At 33.1% G+C, this 17,437-nt stretch overlaps 1 protein-coding gene across 1 annotated transcript; it reads right to left on the minus strand.

The window, feature by feature from the left end:
- Nucleotides 1-2,701: 2,701 nt before the first annotated feature.
- Nucleotides 2,702-17,047, minus strand: LOC132546656 (caspase-9-like). The gene is made up of 10 exons (XM_060210380.1): nt 16,960-17,047; nt 14,764-14,985; nt 13,523-13,681; nt 11,824-12,346; nt 10,334-10,380; nt 9,155-9,322; nt 7,920-8,142; nt 6,600-6,785; nt 4,893-5,002; nt 2,702-3,910 (listed from the first exon to the last, which is right to left on the minus strand). The coding sequence occupies exons 3-10, from the start codon at nt 13,658-13,660 to the stop codon at nt 3,806-3,808; spliced, it is 1,500 nt and encodes a 499-aa protein (XP_060066363.1). The 5' UTR covers nt 13,661-13,681; nt 14,764-14,985; nt 16,960-17,047; the 3' UTR covers nt 2,702-3,805.
- Between the last annotated feature and the right edge of the window lie 390 nt (nt 17,048-17,437).

The following is a 17,437-nucleotide window of genomic DNA, read 5'->3' on the forward strand; positions in this document are numbered from 1 at the left end:
TTAATATGAATGCAGCCATTCTGTTTATTTGTCACTCATAATTCATTCATATTGACGAGAAATACAATCAGACTGATGTTCAATGGTTGAGTAAAGTATTTTGTATTAGCCATCTCTTCATGTCTAGACGTACTTATGATCAAGGCAATGGGAACCTTGTTGATAACACCTGTTAAACATCACAATGTAATTCAAAAATGGATGTTCAAACACCAATGTCAAGAAAAATTAAAAATAAAAAAAAAAAAAAACGGGAACGATTAATAAATTACCGAATAGTGTGTTGATTTCAATGTCTCGCTTCAGATTTCTTCATTTTTTTCATGAATTATGTATACATCTCTTATTAGTATTAATAACACTAAAACTTAACTTCCTGTTTGCCTGCGAGGGCATGTATGTCACTCAGACACATCAAGTTTGTATATCTCCAGTGCAGTGATGTTTTCCGTTATGAATACTGTTTGATTTACTCTAGTCTAGAATTTTTCGTAGTTTTCAGACTGACACCGGCTCAGAATATTCCCCTTTTGCTATATTTAGCAGTTTCAGCTTGATGCTTGCTCTGAATACCATTACAAGGATTCCCTTATGCTATATTTAGCAGTTTCAGCTTGACGCTTGCTCTGAATACCATTACAAGGATTCCCTTATGATATATATAGTAGTTTCAGCTTGTGGTATATTTAGCTGCCAAGCAAACATACTCAAACGGAAAACAGCAGTATTTGGTTTTTTTTTTTTTTTTAATCACAGAATTTTATTTTTACCTGAAATTTTATCCAATGGATAAAATATTTACGATAATTTTAATGGTAATTAGAGAAAAATGCACCAGTGAAAATAATTGATGAAAATAACAGGCTAGATGATAATATGAATATTTCAAACATTAAAAAAAAAAAAAAAAAAAAAATCACTTAACATTTTTTCATGATGCAAGTCACAAGTTGAAACAAGAGGAGATATACTGTAAATACTGTTACTTTTGAGGTGTTCTATTTTTGAGGATGGAGTGAAATCATGGAAGATACTGTAAAAGTATATATTTCAGTGGAAATGTTATTTTATCGCTGCTCACATTAAAGTATTGCACTAAAATAGATTATTAGCTAATTGTAGTTTTTGAGTGTTGTTACTATAGAAATATTTGTGACTGAAAGAATTCATGATGACCCCAATATTCCAAAATTGATATTGCCCTTTTTTTCATTGAGCCAAAATAAGTATGTTCACAGTACTGCATATGTAGATATTTTAAAGGTATCTTAAAATTTGATAGCACTATATCAAGAACTTTACAATAAGGAAAAAATGGTAATATTTTTAAATGAGTTCCATGAACAAGAGGCCCAAGGGGCCTTAACGGTCACCTGATGAATATACGTCAATAATCTGGGGATTTTAAAATGTTGCAAAAATGTAACAACACTTGTGCAGGACCACGTGTAAAACATCTGTACCAAGTTTGAACATGACCCCCCCCCCCCCAATGGTTCTTGAGAGGAAGTCCATAATGTCTTAGCCAAACAGAGGCCAGGGTGGCCATCTTGAATTTTGAATCGCCCCAAAAAGTTAAAACACTTGCCAGGACCTTGTGTAGAACATTCGTATCAAGTTTCCCTTTTTTCCCCCTCCTGGGACCCCTATTGGGGCCACACCCTTTTTCTTCGCAAACTTGAAGCAGCTTCTCATGGGGATGCTGTGTGCCAAGTTTGGTCAAAATCCATCCAATGGTTCTTGAGATGAAGTCATTTAAAGATGGTTTTTACATATGGCCCCTTTTACACCCCTTATGGGCCCCAAAGGGGACATAATCACTTTTTTAACATAATTTCATATGTCCTTCACTAAGGGATGCTTTCTACCAAATTTGGTTGAAATCGGTCAAAGCTGAATTTTTTACCCTTTTGAGCTAGTGAGGCCGTTTTTGACCCAATTTTTTTTTCATTCGCAAACTTTGTAGACCTTGCCATAAGGACCCTAAATATCAAATATGAATTTAATCTGACTGTTGGTTCATGAGAAGAAGATTTTTAAAGATTTACCTAATTTTACCCCCCCCCCCTTTTCCCCCTCCTGGGGCCCCTATTGGGGCCACACCCTTTTTCTTCGCAAACTTGAAGCGGCTTCCCATGGGGATGCTTTGTGCCAAGTTTGGTCAAAATCCATTCAGTGGTTCTTGAGAAGAAGTCGAATATGTGAAAAGTTAACGACACATGACGACAGATCATGATGGCAATAGCTCAGGCGACCTAAAAATACTGAAATTTTACATCAATCGAAAAAGAAAATGATAAAATTAAATAAAAAACACAACAAAAAATTGTTTTAATTTTCTCCAGGACACATCACTTATTCACAGATGTAAATCTGTACATTTATCTAGATTGACATGGAATATATGACTACAATATATATGTCAAACAATACCAGAATCATATCCATTGCAGAGTTTGCAAATTCATTTGCTTTACAGTTTATTTATGCTTGATACTGTCACTTAAAATCTACCACAATATCATGAGTAAAGTATCAAACCAGTAGTTCAATCAACGTGACAAATATACACAATTTGTTGTATCATTGTTAGATACAGTGGGCCTGGTTTCAATCACTTATAATGTTGTTATGAAACTCGATAACAAAATCACTTTCATAACAAAAGAACATAAAACATACCAATATATTACGTGTTTTAAATGAGTTTTCACTTCATATGAGATTTCATTTAATGAGTTTTACATGATTTTTTCTATTTTTGTTTAAAAATGGCATGTAAAAATTAAAACTTTGAGGCAAGTCTCACAAAAACTCATATGAAATGAAAATGAATTTGAGACACTTTTTTTATCAAAAAAGGTTTCAAAGTAAAAATCTGATGAGCAAAATTAATCAGAAGCAGCCATTTTGTTTTGTCATTTTAAATTCATGGTAAAATTCTTGTCAGTGCACTAAGTTACCTTTACAATCACGATGTCACAAATACATAATGACATTGCATAATGACGTCACAGACCAAAAGCCAGTCAGAGCAATATTGATCAGTCATATTGGACACACAATGTTCAAGTAATGTTGTCTGTGTTAATCTACCACAAAATAGCACTAGAATAACCTTTCCTGGTCGTTTAAGTTCCACCAGGTTGAGAGGGTCGAACAATCTTTGTCCTACAAAGTTGAAAAACCTCCTGGTCTGAATTTCACAAGAATATTTGTTCCTTGACGGAGGTTCAAAGATTTGAACAGTCAATATCTTTTGGTAAGAAGTTTTACAAGGTTTGAAGAAAATTTTCTCCCAAGTGGAGTTTCAGTACTGAACAATCACTTCCTATAAGCAAAGTTCAAAATAGTTCTCTCCCTTGTCAAAGTTTCACATGATTAGACAACTACTGCATGGTTTAATCGTAGTTTGAAATGACGGAAACAGCAATCATCTCAAAGTTCCTCCCACAGTGATATCACTTACTCCAACAGTTGCCTCACTCCGGCCAACAAGAGTGATTGATAAAAGTTAGGATAACCTGTTTCACAAATATTGTTAAATAATAAATAAAATTGAAAATTCATTATGTGCTGGTCAGAGTTGAAGAAAACGATGTCTTCAATCAGAGTTTAACACAAATAAATAACCGTGTACATTCTTTGTTTCACAGGGCTGAATAATCATGGTCAGTTTGGAGACTTACAGGGTTGAACAATCGTTCCTTTTGGTCAGAGCATTACATTATGTTTGGATAATCCTGTTTTATCTCGCATGACAACACCTTGTACACTATAACGTCTTTGTAGTGTTTAAAAAACGCTACGCTGGGTTGAAGTACCACTGTCTAGTCAGTGTATTTGAAGGTGCTGGCATCTGCACTTCTAGAGAGCTGGTATCATATTCACTAGCTACACGTCGGTTAACCTGACAAAACAACAGGACATTATTAATTTCAATACAGAAAATTAAATTCTTTTCCTCATTTTGGAAAGTACAGTATATAATCAAATTGAACCAAGCCATGTGGGATATTTTATATATTGGGTCCTATTCCAATTATCAAAATAGATTGAGCTCTATGACAAGTTTGAATAGCTATCCTGAAAATAGGTGGGGTTCATTTCAATAGGCTTCAACAGGATAAATGGACATCATGAACATATAACATAACAAAAGGCCCAATGAGCCCGTTTCACTCACCTGATATTCAATGTTTTTCATATAAACTATACATTTCATTTAACATTTCATTTTAACATTTCATATCATTGACAATCAAAGTCCTGGTAACTGAGAAGTGGGTTGAAAATTCTAATAAATCTGACCCAAGGTAAATTTAATATGGGTCAAGGCCATTTCTTTTCACAAACATTGTTGGGAATAATTCCTGAAAATTATCAGCCAAAAACTGTGATTCTATATATTTCAGTTCAGCTTCAGATGTCATTTGAAAGTTTCAACAAGTTTGAACCTTGTGACCTTAAATATGGGTCGAGTTTGACCAACCAAATAATGTGATTCTTTGCATTTTAGTTCATAAAAAGTCATTTGATAGTTTAGATAGATTTGACCCATGTGAAATCAAATGAGTCAAGGTCATTTCTTTGTCAGGATTTACCTTTCCTGCGTTTTGGTTTGGAAGAGGAAGTTGTTTATGAATTTTGACAAATTGATCCCTGTGACCTTCAAAATAGGTCAAGACCATTTCTTTGTGTTGGGAATCATCAAAGCAACCTTCAATTCAAATATCAACAGGTCTTTTTGTTAAAGATAGGAAATTGTTAAACTGGAAACATTGATGACTATCGGACAGACTTTGGACAGGCGACAGACTTTGTACCATTGCGATACAATATTGGCATCAGATCTATATGTCCTTCGCACCAGGTAAAATGTATTTCATTACCTCTCTCATCATAATATCAATTTCGTGAATTGATGCTTCCTCTTTGAAAACCTCTACCAGTTTCTCAATAAACCAACTTCCTGTGTCATTGTCCCTGTAGGAAACAAAACCTGAAAAAATAAAGAAAGCATGGTTATTAATAAAACCACATGAATAACCGTGACCTTACTTGGTTTGTTTTGTCTACGATTTTTAATTAGACAAATGAACAAATTTCGGATGAGTTTCAGAAATTGCATATCAAATAGAATCTAATTTTAGATCTTTTTTATCACATGATCAATGAAATAACATGGAAAGCAGCATTGTTAGTTCACTATGCTGTCTGTGTGTGACATCATTTCTTTATCAAATCCTGATGTCACAATAAGCTTTATTACACAAATGTAATATGCAAATATTGTACAAAGACACACAGTGAGTAACACCTTTCTATACAACTTTAGAGTTAGATACAGCAGAACGAAACAATGAATAACATGGTTTCATATACCAATTTTGTCCTTCTATGACTCGACAGTGATGCTAAAGGCATACATTTTAAAGCCTTGGAGGCGAATGAGGAAAATCCGAAGTGACCGAAGGAAAGGTCAAAATCTGGTTCGTAGGTGCACTAAAACCATAATTTGATATCTTCCAAGGGAAATGATTTTACAGTCATCACCACATTAAGAAACTCAGGAAATATATAAGTTAAAGTGATATTTGTATATTTTCTGTAAAATAAAGACATAGCACAAAAACACATACACCCTGAAAGTATATATATGTAAATAGCAATAATTCAATCAATGTCAAATACACTTTGATGATGCCGTGATAGCTCATTAAGTCAGAGTATGGACCTTCGTAGACTCAAACAGAGATTTGTGGTGCACAGTTTGATGCTCTTGACCAATGCTGGTCTGTGTTTCTCAGGAAACTGAGAATTGGAGCAGTCTTTGTTGAAGTGGTTAATTCCTTGGGTTAGACACTTAACCGTTATTGCCTTGCATTGTATTTATGCAGTCGCCCTCCTGTATGTTGTTCAATGAGGTAACAACCAGTTACTAAAAGGAGAACCCAAAATGACCTTCGCTGTTCATAGGGCAATAAACTTAACAGTATCAATGCCTATAAATAAAATGGGGTAAAGCCACAATTGGCCGGGTTACAGGATGAGTGCAATGTTATATGGTATTTATAAGACAGTTAAGGGTGTTTTATTTGTTGAGTATCAAGGAAAAACGTCTGGAATGAATCCATAATAGGAGGTGCACATCTTCAACTTATATATAAACATCCTACAAAGTTTCTAGCTTCTATGTCAAAAACTCTAGGAGGAGTTGATTCTACAAACTGGTACCCCTTTTCCCTGCCAAACTGCGGAAAATGACTAAGTTCCAAAGCCCAGAAAATCCAGAACAATGTTCGGAATGAATCCATAAAAGGAGGTGCACATCTTCAACATATATATATACATCCTACAACGTTTCAAGCTTCTAGTTAAAAACTCTAGGAGGAGTTGATTCTACAAAACTGGTACCCCTTTTCCCCGCCCTATGTACTATGCACTTTGTGCAACCCGGCCAAAAATGATTGGTTTTCCAGCAATAAGATATGTCTAACCTACAGTGTACTTTCAGTAAAACCTTTTGTTTTGCTTTTTGTAATTGGCCTCATATGCACAACACAGGTAAACAGTAAGTAAATTAAACATAATAAAACCTTGAAAAGTTGAGTAAGCAATGTAGAGATCTTTGTACGATGGGTTTGTTTCCGGTAATGTCAGCTGCATTGTTGGTCGAACGTCTGGGACATTTCGCGGAAGGTGATGGGTAACATCGGTTTCTTGACTGCATTCAGCAATATTGTTACCAAAAGTGTCAAAATGGTTTCCTACGTCCCTAGCCTCTGTATAAAAAAGTTTTACAAGACAATGTTAGTCAAGTTTTCATTCTTCATCATGTTATCTAAAAAATCTTGATGAAGACTAGCACCAAACCTTTTCTAAATAACTTAGATCTCATATGAAAGCGTTGTATTGTTTCTTAATAATTTATTTTAGCTTCCTTGGGTATTGAATTGATAACCATAAATCTACAGATAAGAATCCATTACAAAAGAAAGAATATTTTCTTTCTTCAGTTCTGACGAGAGGAAGATTTCAAGAAAGGCTGAAATTAATCAGGGTTCTGGCCAGAATGTGTTTGTAGGTATACATTGTACTATGAATAAAACATAAAAATGATACATTTAAAAATCAAACAGTATGCATCAGAATGACACACAGAAATTGCAAAAGGTACAACAGCAGTCTGTAATCAAAGCGTTTAACTATGGATTTGATTATGTCCAGGTTTGTTTGATAACTACACCTGTAAAACCAGTCAAACACCTCAGCCATCCCCCCTGCAATCTGAATTGAGTTACTGAATGTAATGAAATCAGTGTCAGAAGTTCAGATCTCTGTGAGTTGTGCAATTAACAACATGGCGTTGTACTATGTTAAATCCGTTATAGTTTAATTGATGACCAGGCTACAAAATCATATTACAAATTTCTTTTTTCAATCATCACTCATTTATCACCTTAGGAAATTTAAATTGTTTAAAGAAGAGAATATATTTCACAATAATTAATAAATAACATCTAATATTACAAATGATCAACATACAAAGGTCAAAGTTCATGTCAAAATAAAAGCAGCTTAAAAAAGTCAGATAGGTAAACCACAGCCTTACAGGTATATCTGCTTTGCAGGAACATATTTGGTGAATTTTTTTATTAAAAATTATCAAAAAATCAATTATCGCAGGTTGGAATCACTTTGAAAAAGTCAAGACTCTCAATCTCATGAGATGTCTACGTATTTTATGGATGAGAGAGCTATACATAAAGCAACAAAATTTCAAAACTTGTACATTATTTTTAAGCATTTAAACAACTTTTTAACAGTTTTTATCTTATATTTGAGAGAGAGCTCCCAACTTTATAACCTGTGTACTTTAAACATCATCAAGCCTGGTAACTCTACTGTACACTTACCCCCTCTACAGGAATTCAATACAAATAATTTGGGTTTTCCAATGAGAGCTGGACACGATTGAGGACCAAATATCTTGAAGACGTCTTCTATAAGGTTTACCGCAACTCCATCTGTTCCGTACACATTATCATTGTCACCATGGCACAAAACACATATCACAAGGGAGTCGACAGGCCTTAAACCTTCATATTTGCTCAAGTTGACTAGCTGTCTTTTCATTTCCTGAAACAAACAGTTCAGATCGTTCCACCCTTGTAAAATAAAAATTCTCACTTTCACATAAAAATAAAGCATACTTTATATATCCAACAATATGCCTATGTTTGGTAATAAGCCCACCGTATGATCATATCAAGGTTAAAACGAATACAAATCAATACATTTTCATTGTCCTGTGATAAACCCATCCCTGACTTTGTAAAACGTCTTGCTTTTGTCTTCAGGCCTATTTCAGGACTAATTCAGGTAATTTGATTCAATCTTGGTCTTCAAGTGTTGTGCTCAACGGAGTAAGAAATATACATATACAGAGTGTCGAATTATAAACTTAAAGTCAAGGAATAAAGAAAAAACTTGGAATGCAAACCCTTTTTGATGTTGTTAGGCATATAGAATTAATAATAAGCCACATTCTCAACAATTTTTTTTTAGTTTTTGCAATGTTGAGAATTTCTCAAAAGATGAGGGATTTTTTAAAATTAACAACTACTCCCTCTATTTGGTGCTGCCTTCCATCTCTCTTTCTTATACAAAATTGATCTTCATTAATGCAAACTCACCTTTATAAAGGCTTTTATCAAAATTGAAAAAAATTAATCTCCTACTAATTCAGACCAAATTTGAGCAATATCAATTCATTTCCAAATGCGGAGTAGGAATTTAAAGAACTTTTTTTGCCTTGTGGGCCCTGCCCTTCAAGCCCCTCGGAGCTGAAAACCAATATTTATAAAGAAAGAAAGGGTGTTGGGTGAAGTGCAGATCTCACATGCATGTTATTAAACATTGACGTGAAAAGTGAAAAGCAGAATGGCGAAAACACAGCTTTCTTGGAGCACTGATATGTATTTGTTCATTTGATAATACAGTTAGGTAAGAAATCTTTATCAAACAAATTGTTAAAAGATAAATATTCAAACAATTCAATGACAAAATAAGGAACTTATATCTTGCTTATTTATCAAAACTTGTTTGCAATGACAACAAGAGGAAACTAGACCCTATTCAAGGTACCCACCATCCCGGGCAGATTGTTTTGGATGTCAACCCAAAACCCGAGATGTAAAAATAGGTCTTGCAGTTGATCTCGGTTAATGTCTGTCCCAGCACGATTACGCATATTTATGTAGTTCTTGTTGTTTATGATGAAGCACAGGCCCCTGGGGGTTGATTCCATCTTGTATCTCTAAATAATTACAAAAAAAAAAAAAAATGCTAAATAAATAGTATTTATAATTATCTGTTAAATATTACAACTTCATATTAAATCATTACAATAACCTGCTAATTCATAATAATCACCTGCTAAATCATTACAATTATCTGCTAAAGTATTACAATTATCTGCTATATCATTACAATTAACTGATAAACCATAGCAATCACCTGCTAAAGCATTAAAATTACCTGCTAAATCATCACAATTATCTGCTAAAGCCTAATAACCACCTGCTAATTCATCATAATCACCTGCTAAATCATCACAATTATCTGCTAAAGTATTACAATTATCTGCTATATCATTACAATTAACTGATAAACCATAGCAATCACCTGCTAAAGCATTAAAATTACCTGCTAAATCATCACAATTATCTGCTAGATTGATTGAGGATTTCTGCTATTTTACTGCTAAAAGCAGGTTGTTTCCTTTTTCCAAAACATGTTCAATTTTCGAAAAGTGAGGAAAAATAAAGAAAATAGCATCCCAACTATAAAGAAAACATTCCAAATTAACACATAAATTAAAACTGTGGCAAAAATCACACTGATTATCTGATTTTATTGCTTGCCAGTATTTAGAAACTGATGTTAAAAATATTTCAATAATTAAATCACCTGATCATTTAGTAATTAATTAGTATGCACATAATGTATCAATGGATGTTTACGTCAAACATTTTAATATAAACATTAATTAATCACAAAGACCTATTCCTGTCTGATTATTGATCAGTATGGCTATGTATTTCTCAAAAAAAATAATCAAATTGGCTATGGTTGTTCTATAAATTTTATTTTCATTGAAACCATATTTTTTTTTCCTATCCATGAAAATAACTGAAAAAATTCCTCAAAGATAACATTTCTTATATATATCTTTTGTCAAAATGGAACATTATTTATAAATAAATATTCATGTTTTATATACAGATTTTTTATGTTAAATCAGAATTTTACTTAATTTTCAACATACCCTCTCCTCTGGAACACTCTGATATGCAGTCAATGTTGGAGCTGGTTCTAGAAAAATAAAACCACAGCCTTGAAATAAACCTCAATCCTCTACTGGTTGTGTTATAAGAATTTTTGTTCAACTGTCATTACCAAACTGAAGAAAATGTTTAGAAATAAACTCAAACTACGTTGCATAATACATCTTAGAGGTTTGTAAGGTTTTAAAAGAACTCTTGAGTTTCTGGTAACCTCACTGACCCTAGATTTTGGGCTAATTAACCTGAAATTTTTTTGACAAATTTAGGGAAGTTAAGTATCGAGATGAAGATTCATTTGCTACACAAAGTATGGTATATACACTTAGTAATAACAAAAAATATAAAAAAAAAAGTTTTTCTGACTTTCTTATTTCATATTTCATTTGGTCTAATTAAAATGGCCAATTAAAGCAAATGAAGATTGCTTACTATAAAAATATCAATGGTGAAAACATTTGCGTAATAATGTTACAAAATGGGTACTATAGTTACCATGATACATGTTGAAGTTTTGATCAGGCTGAAAAATGACAACAAAAAATTTCTTTCTTTTTCTTAAAAAATCAAACTCCAAATATTTTTTTCAATTGGTGTGAATGAATTTTGAGAAGTAGTTCAGACTATTTGCTCTAGATGAGTTATGTCAGATTTTTTTACCAAAGTGAAAAAATAAGATTTGGTCAGCACAATCTCAGGTTCACTTCATGCATGTTTGATATCATTGCCACTTCCTAATAATGTTTCAGGTTAAATTTGGTCGAAATCTACCCAGGCATTAAGAAAGAGTCGCGTTTTGGAGCAAAATACCCCATCTCTAAGTCCCTAGGGGTTGAGTCAACTTTCTGAGTTTAAGAAATGATTCTCCACTCTCAATGACATTTTGACAGTTGGTTTAATCCATTCATGCCTTGAGGAAGAGTAGCACTTTGAAGCAAAATTGATGACTAATTTTCCTATATAAGGCCCTGCTCCCAAGGCTCTAAGGGCAAATCAAACTTCTGAATTAAATTATCTGTTCATTGACTCCCTAGGGGTCAAATCAAAATTCTGAATTTAACAAATCATGACCCTCACCCAATGATGCATCAGACCAAATTTGGTTGAAATCCACCCTGTTATGATATGAGAATTCAGAACACATTACACCAAAGCAGATAAATATATGTCTTCCAATATGTGTCGACCCATGCATGCTAACTTAAATGTAGGTCGCCAAGAGTATTTGTTTTCACCTAATTAAAGTTTTCAAAAGAGATCACTTTACACTTTCTCATGTCAATTTTCATAATCTGATCCAAAGTGATCCTGACTTTGACCCCACCTTTTAAAACCAATGAAATTCATTCTTTCATGAAGTACAACAAGCACATTACTCTAAATACGATTATTAACATCATTTTTTTACTTGTTACCTGTCAATTTTTCTAGTTTGGAATGAAGTAAAACGCTGAAAACGATTAATACTACTTACCTGTTGGAGGTTGAGCCTGTTCAGCCTCACCATCTGCCAATTCCATCAAGTTATCATTTCTCTGACCAGCTGCTGCCTGACCTTCATTCATATCCTGTATTCCAGGCATTTGATTGGCTGGTCCTTGGCTGATGCTTGCACTGGAGGGTGTGAACAAACTTGCACACGGATTACTTTCTTCTGAGGGCTGGATTGGATGGACAAGTGGTCCAAAGGTTTCAGCAAATGAAGGTTGTTGAGGCTGACCTTCACCTTGTGCTCGATTTGTAATCTGACCATGCTGGCATGTATAGATTGTTGTATAATTGGAAATGACTTCTGATTGATCTTGACCCTCTTTACCCACTGACCTGTTAGGGACAGGAAGCCCTCTTAACTGATACTCCATGTCCTCCATAGTGTTTGCAAGGGACTCGTGTGAAGAATCTCGCAGGCATTTTAAAAAGATTGGGTAGGCTCTTGGGCCACGTCTAACTATGCTGTCTAAAAGATGTCGGACTCTTTGTGCTCTTGTCTTTTCAGCCTGAAATATTAAGAAAAAATAAGTCAACACTTTGCTAATTTGATTTTCAAATGCCAGTTAAAAAAATGATAAAGTCTTTAGTGATTACAAATGGAAGAGTTTTGCCCTTATCGTCCATAACTGTTGGATGTAAACATGGGAAATAACTCTTCCATTCAAGTCTTCCAGGATCACTTGTTGTGCTTGTAGACTCTTATGTCAACATGAGGTTTGTGCTAAACCTGCATCTCTAAAATTTAAATTCAACTTAAAACTAAAAGCAATTAAAAGGGTTTAAAATATATACATCTTTTAAAATCACTCAGCATTGAAAATTTATAAAATTTCATGAATTTTTGGGAAAGTGTGCCTTAATCCCATCTACACATTTTTTCATATTGATTCACGCAATATTAATTTTCCTTGTACCATTTGTAGATCTCTACAGTTCAATCTCCCTGAATTTCTTATTGATAATTAGACTTGACTGCATCTGAACTTATTTGTGCTTGTAAGACAAATGACAAATTAATTGCAATTTAATAACCACTGATGTAGATTTACATTGTAAGTATTTAATTAAATAATTTGTATTTAATCTAAAAACTAAATTTGCAATTGTTTTGTCTTCATCACCTAACATTGAATAAAGCACTGATTTGATGTGCTTGACAGGTGAAAACAAATGACCTTGGGTCCCAAAATGGTAAGTGATAGATCCAGAAAGTTCAGGAGAGAAAAGATAAAAAAATCTTTTTCCATCAGTGCATTTAAAAAAAAAGTTAAAAAAGGGGAAGATAACTCCATCTCCCTCTAACAAAAATATTATAATAATGATCAGTAGGGGCTCACATTCATCTAAATCCATAAAGAAGCATGTAATTGAGATTTATAGACAGATATACAGTGGATTCCTTTGGCTTAACTAGGATAAAATAATTTGGAGAAAAAAGTGGAAAGATAACATATTAACTCAATTCAACTAGAAGTTCATTATGGAGTATATGACCTTTTTAGGTCAAAATGTAGATAATTCTATATTAGAGCTAGGCTAGTTAGTTTATAGAGGTTTCAGTCACTGCTCATGTGTGAAAATGTTATCTGCTTTATCCAAATATAGTTGCCACTCTTTCACAAATCACTTTCTTTTCAGACAATAAACACAAATTTTGAAAGTGATTCCTTTTTAAGACTAACCTTTATTTCCTCAAGCATTAAGGCAGTAAATACGCTTTCTGACATCAACATGTCTAGAAGTTCAGAATCAGGGTCAAGGTCACAGACAAGTTTTGTCCGTGTCTTCTGGAGAGCTTTTCTGTGAATAGGATCCATCATTGATTTCTGAACAGCCTGCACCTGAAAAAAGGGAGACAATTCACACAAATTATGATTATATCAATTGTAGCTGATATTTGGTCTTAATAAGAAGGTGCATCTGAATCAAGGGAGACAATTCATAGAAACTATTATCATACAAATTGAAACTTGTTTCTTAAAACTGGTGCATGTGGAAAAGGGAAATAATTCAATTAAGGTGTACATGATAATAATAATGTTTATTTATGATAAAGCAAAGTACAAATATAAATATCAAATTTTAAGTACATATTGTAGTATTTATCACATTATGTTTAATATCACAATAAAATGTATGTTTTTTTCTTAATCACCAAACATTGTATACAATGGCATTTTATAAGGGAAATCTCATTCAAGCTAAGGAACAGCTTATTTTGTAGTCCCCAAGTAAAGATCTGAATTACTTGGAAAAAAAGGGAAGAATAAGTGTTATGTAAGATGGTGTTAAAACACATTTCTAAACTAACATAACATGGATTTTAATTATGTTAATACTGTATAAGAACATGCATTTAGAAAAAAATTATACATATATGTAGTTTAATAAAAATCAAAACTATATGAAATGACGTGAAAAGTACATTGTACCTGACTTTTAAAACTTCAATTAATTTCACAGAAATGAAAATTTTAATCAACAAACTGCTGATACTTAATTTTGATGCTGCCACTTTAGAATTGTCAACTGAATTTCAACTATGCAGACAAATACTGAGAAAGAAAACTGTACAAAATGTTGAATAGCCTTGTGTGGCTTTCAGATTCATTACATAAACAAAACAAAACAAAAACAAAAACAAAAAAATCAACCAAAACCTAATTTATAAAACAATTTTTTTTTTTTATCATCCTCTTAAATAAAAAAAACATGTTTGCCAGTTTTACATATAACAATACGTGTTTACTACAGACATCCAATGTTAACTTCATTGCAGTTAATGTCTAAAGCTTCAAAAAGGCTTAAAGTTATATGTATGCAAATTAATCCTTTGTACCTGTAAAATAAAAAAAAATTAAAACACATCAATATAAGTACAGAAACATGAATTGTGACTTGTTTCTATAGAAATTCTACTCACAAATTAATTTTGATGATCATATGTTATATATATTTCTCCCTCATTTTTCCCATCAGGACAGAGAAGCAGGTTCTGCTATGGTTGAGCATCTTTAACTGTCTACATGTATTTTGTAGCAGAGCTGTGCACTTTCCTGTACTAGTAACACTGGCCTTTCCTTTAGACAACCAGGTGTCTCCTTTTCAGGAACTAGCATCTGATCACAGTGTTCTTCATTTCTTCCTATCAAGGAAATATATTGATCACATAATCTTCATACAAATGAACTGTGAATTTACAGTTTAATCTAATTCTACTACATTCAGACTTACGGACCATCAGTCAAAAAAAAATCAAGTACAACATTTCACAGCAAGGCATATACAAAACATAAGTTGGGTAGATTTATTTTTACACCTAAAATGCTATTAATTAAGGTAGTTTATTTAGAGATGCAGTTGATGAGATTTAGACTAACTAGAACACTGACAGGTCAGCAAGGACTTCCCTATGTGGCTGCAAAACCCCCCATAAACCCAACATTAGACATACACACCCTAGACTGACATATTACTGGCAACTTCATATGTACACTCGGCCACAGAAGTCTTCTGGGTCTGAAAAGTACTTCCTAGCTAGCACTTTCAGTAAGAAAGCATTGTATGAAGTTTGAGTTTAATTTGCCAAAGGGAACCCAAGTTTTATCATGGAAACCATTTCTGTATTTAGGGCTACAGTTATTTGGACCATTAACCCTGGGACCTGAAAAGCAATCCAAAGCGAATTTGAGTTATCGCAGGAAACTGATTTTTCTATTTATAGTAACAGTGACCTTGACCTTTGACTTTTAAAGCTGAAAAGCAATCCCATGTAAGCACTTTCAATAAGGAAGCACTGTTTGAAGTTTAAGCTTGATCAGCCCTACTCAAGTTATCGCAAGGAACAAAAGTGCTGACGGACGGGTGGACAGACAGATGGACATGAGAACCACTATAGGGCCACGCATTTTTTAACTAAGGTAAACACAACTGGTTTAGGAGCAATCTCTAATATGGTCAGTACCCTGGCTGTCTGTACATACATGCATATAACATCATACATTTATGTCAGTGGTCTTGTCTTTTCTCACGATGAATATGAACTTCATAATAAAATCATTAATTATTTGTTAGACTTGAAATTATCATTAATATTTATAAAAAGAACATAACAAAAGGTGTGTGATTTTAATGGAGGGTTCTGTAGAGGAAATCAATTACGCTAAAATGTATCAAATTGGCCTGAATATAATACCATTCGGGTTTCTTTCTTTGGACTCAATTATATCGGACGTTTGATAATGTCCCTCACCGATGACTTCCAAGGAAGAACCCCAAAAGGATTCTAGTCGGCACATTACATACTCAATTCAAATGTAAACACAGTTGAATTATGTCACAGATGTGGCCAAACGTATGAAGATGTGTATACTCATATAGTCTTACAGTGCAATTTTACTGAAGAAATCCGAGATCAATTATGGTGTCAAATGATCAATATCAGTGATCATGAGTTTAGCGTATATTTACATAATCACTCAGATTTTGACCTATTCCATATCTTGATTGGTGGACAAGTAATGTATGAATTGAATTTAAAAGAAATATCACAGTTTTACCTTAATTCAGTCCATTATATTTCAAAAATGCTTAAAGCATATTATGGCTAAATGTATATGATACAAATTACATCTAAAGAATTATCATTAAGTGCAATATATATATATATATATATATGAGTAATGTAATTATGATACATCTTATATGTTACTTTGGTATTTTGTAACTATTTAATCATTATTATGCTAATGTTATAATAATCACTATTGCAAAAATGATGTACTTCAATGTTCCGATGTGATTTTGGAACAACTTAATTACTATACTAATCCTAATGTTATAATATCTTGGTAATAATTTTGATTTGTATGCCAATTCAGCGTTCTCTTTCACTAAATTAATGTTGTTCTTTTTGTGAAATCTTCTTAAAGGAGGAAATAAAGAGAATACTAATAATAATAATACTCAATTCAGATGACGCATCTTGACAAGCCTCTGTGCTGTGGTCGCGTTCAATGGTGCCGTTTCTTTTTCACTTCAAAGATCGAATATTTCACTTCTGATTTTGAAATCGGTTAATAATATTTCTAAAGATATGTCTCTATGTTAAATTACTTACATGTGAAAGGAATCTGGATGAATAAAGACGATTCGGTTTGCTTGACATCCATGGCGAGGGTGTAACAACTGCATTTAGGTAGTCGCAGCGATTGGAAAAGCCATTGTAAAACTACATTTAAAAAGGTAAATTATACACCTGACGTGTAACAATGAACGAAACGATGTTATATTACTAAGGAATAAATATAGTTATTGAAAAGTGTCTCATATTTTCTAATTTAATACTATTAAGAAAAGGAAATGTGACGAAATCGTTCCAATCACTTAAATGAATACACGCTGAATTCCCAGTATTTTACGGCTGAAGTAAATCAGCGTAGTTTCCACATAACGCTAATTATATATTTTCTTCAAGCGTCCTAGTGATTCCTACTTTCGTTTTGCGAAGATGGGAATCACCAGAACAGGAAGTGTATTTTTTTCGGCATGCGCACTTCTGTACTTTCGGTTTCTATTAATATATTTCATTCAACATA

Source organism: Ylistrum balloti, unplaced genomic scaffold (genome assembly GCF_031769215.1).
Source record: "Ylistrum balloti isolate Yb309-2 unplaced genomic scaffold, AGI_CSIRO_Ybal_v1 Utg369900, whole genome shotgun sequence".
NCBI classification, from domain to species: domain Eukaryota; kingdom Metazoa; phylum Mollusca; class Bivalvia; order Pectinida; family Pectinidae; genus Ylistrum; species Ylistrum balloti.

Coding starts and splice junctions, on each gene's coding strand:
- LOC132546656 (XM_060210380.1), bottom strand. CDS start 13,660: ATGATGGATCCTATTCACAGAAAAGCTCTCCAGAAGACACGGACAAAA. Junction 12,347..13,522: donor TAATGCTTGAGGAAATAAAG/GTTAGTCTTAAA, acceptor TTAATATTTCAG/GCTGAAAAGACAAGAGCACA. Junction 3,911..4,892: donor TTGATATTATGATGAGAGAG/GTAATGAAATAC, acceptor TTGTTTTGTCAG/GTTAACCGACGTGTAGCTAG.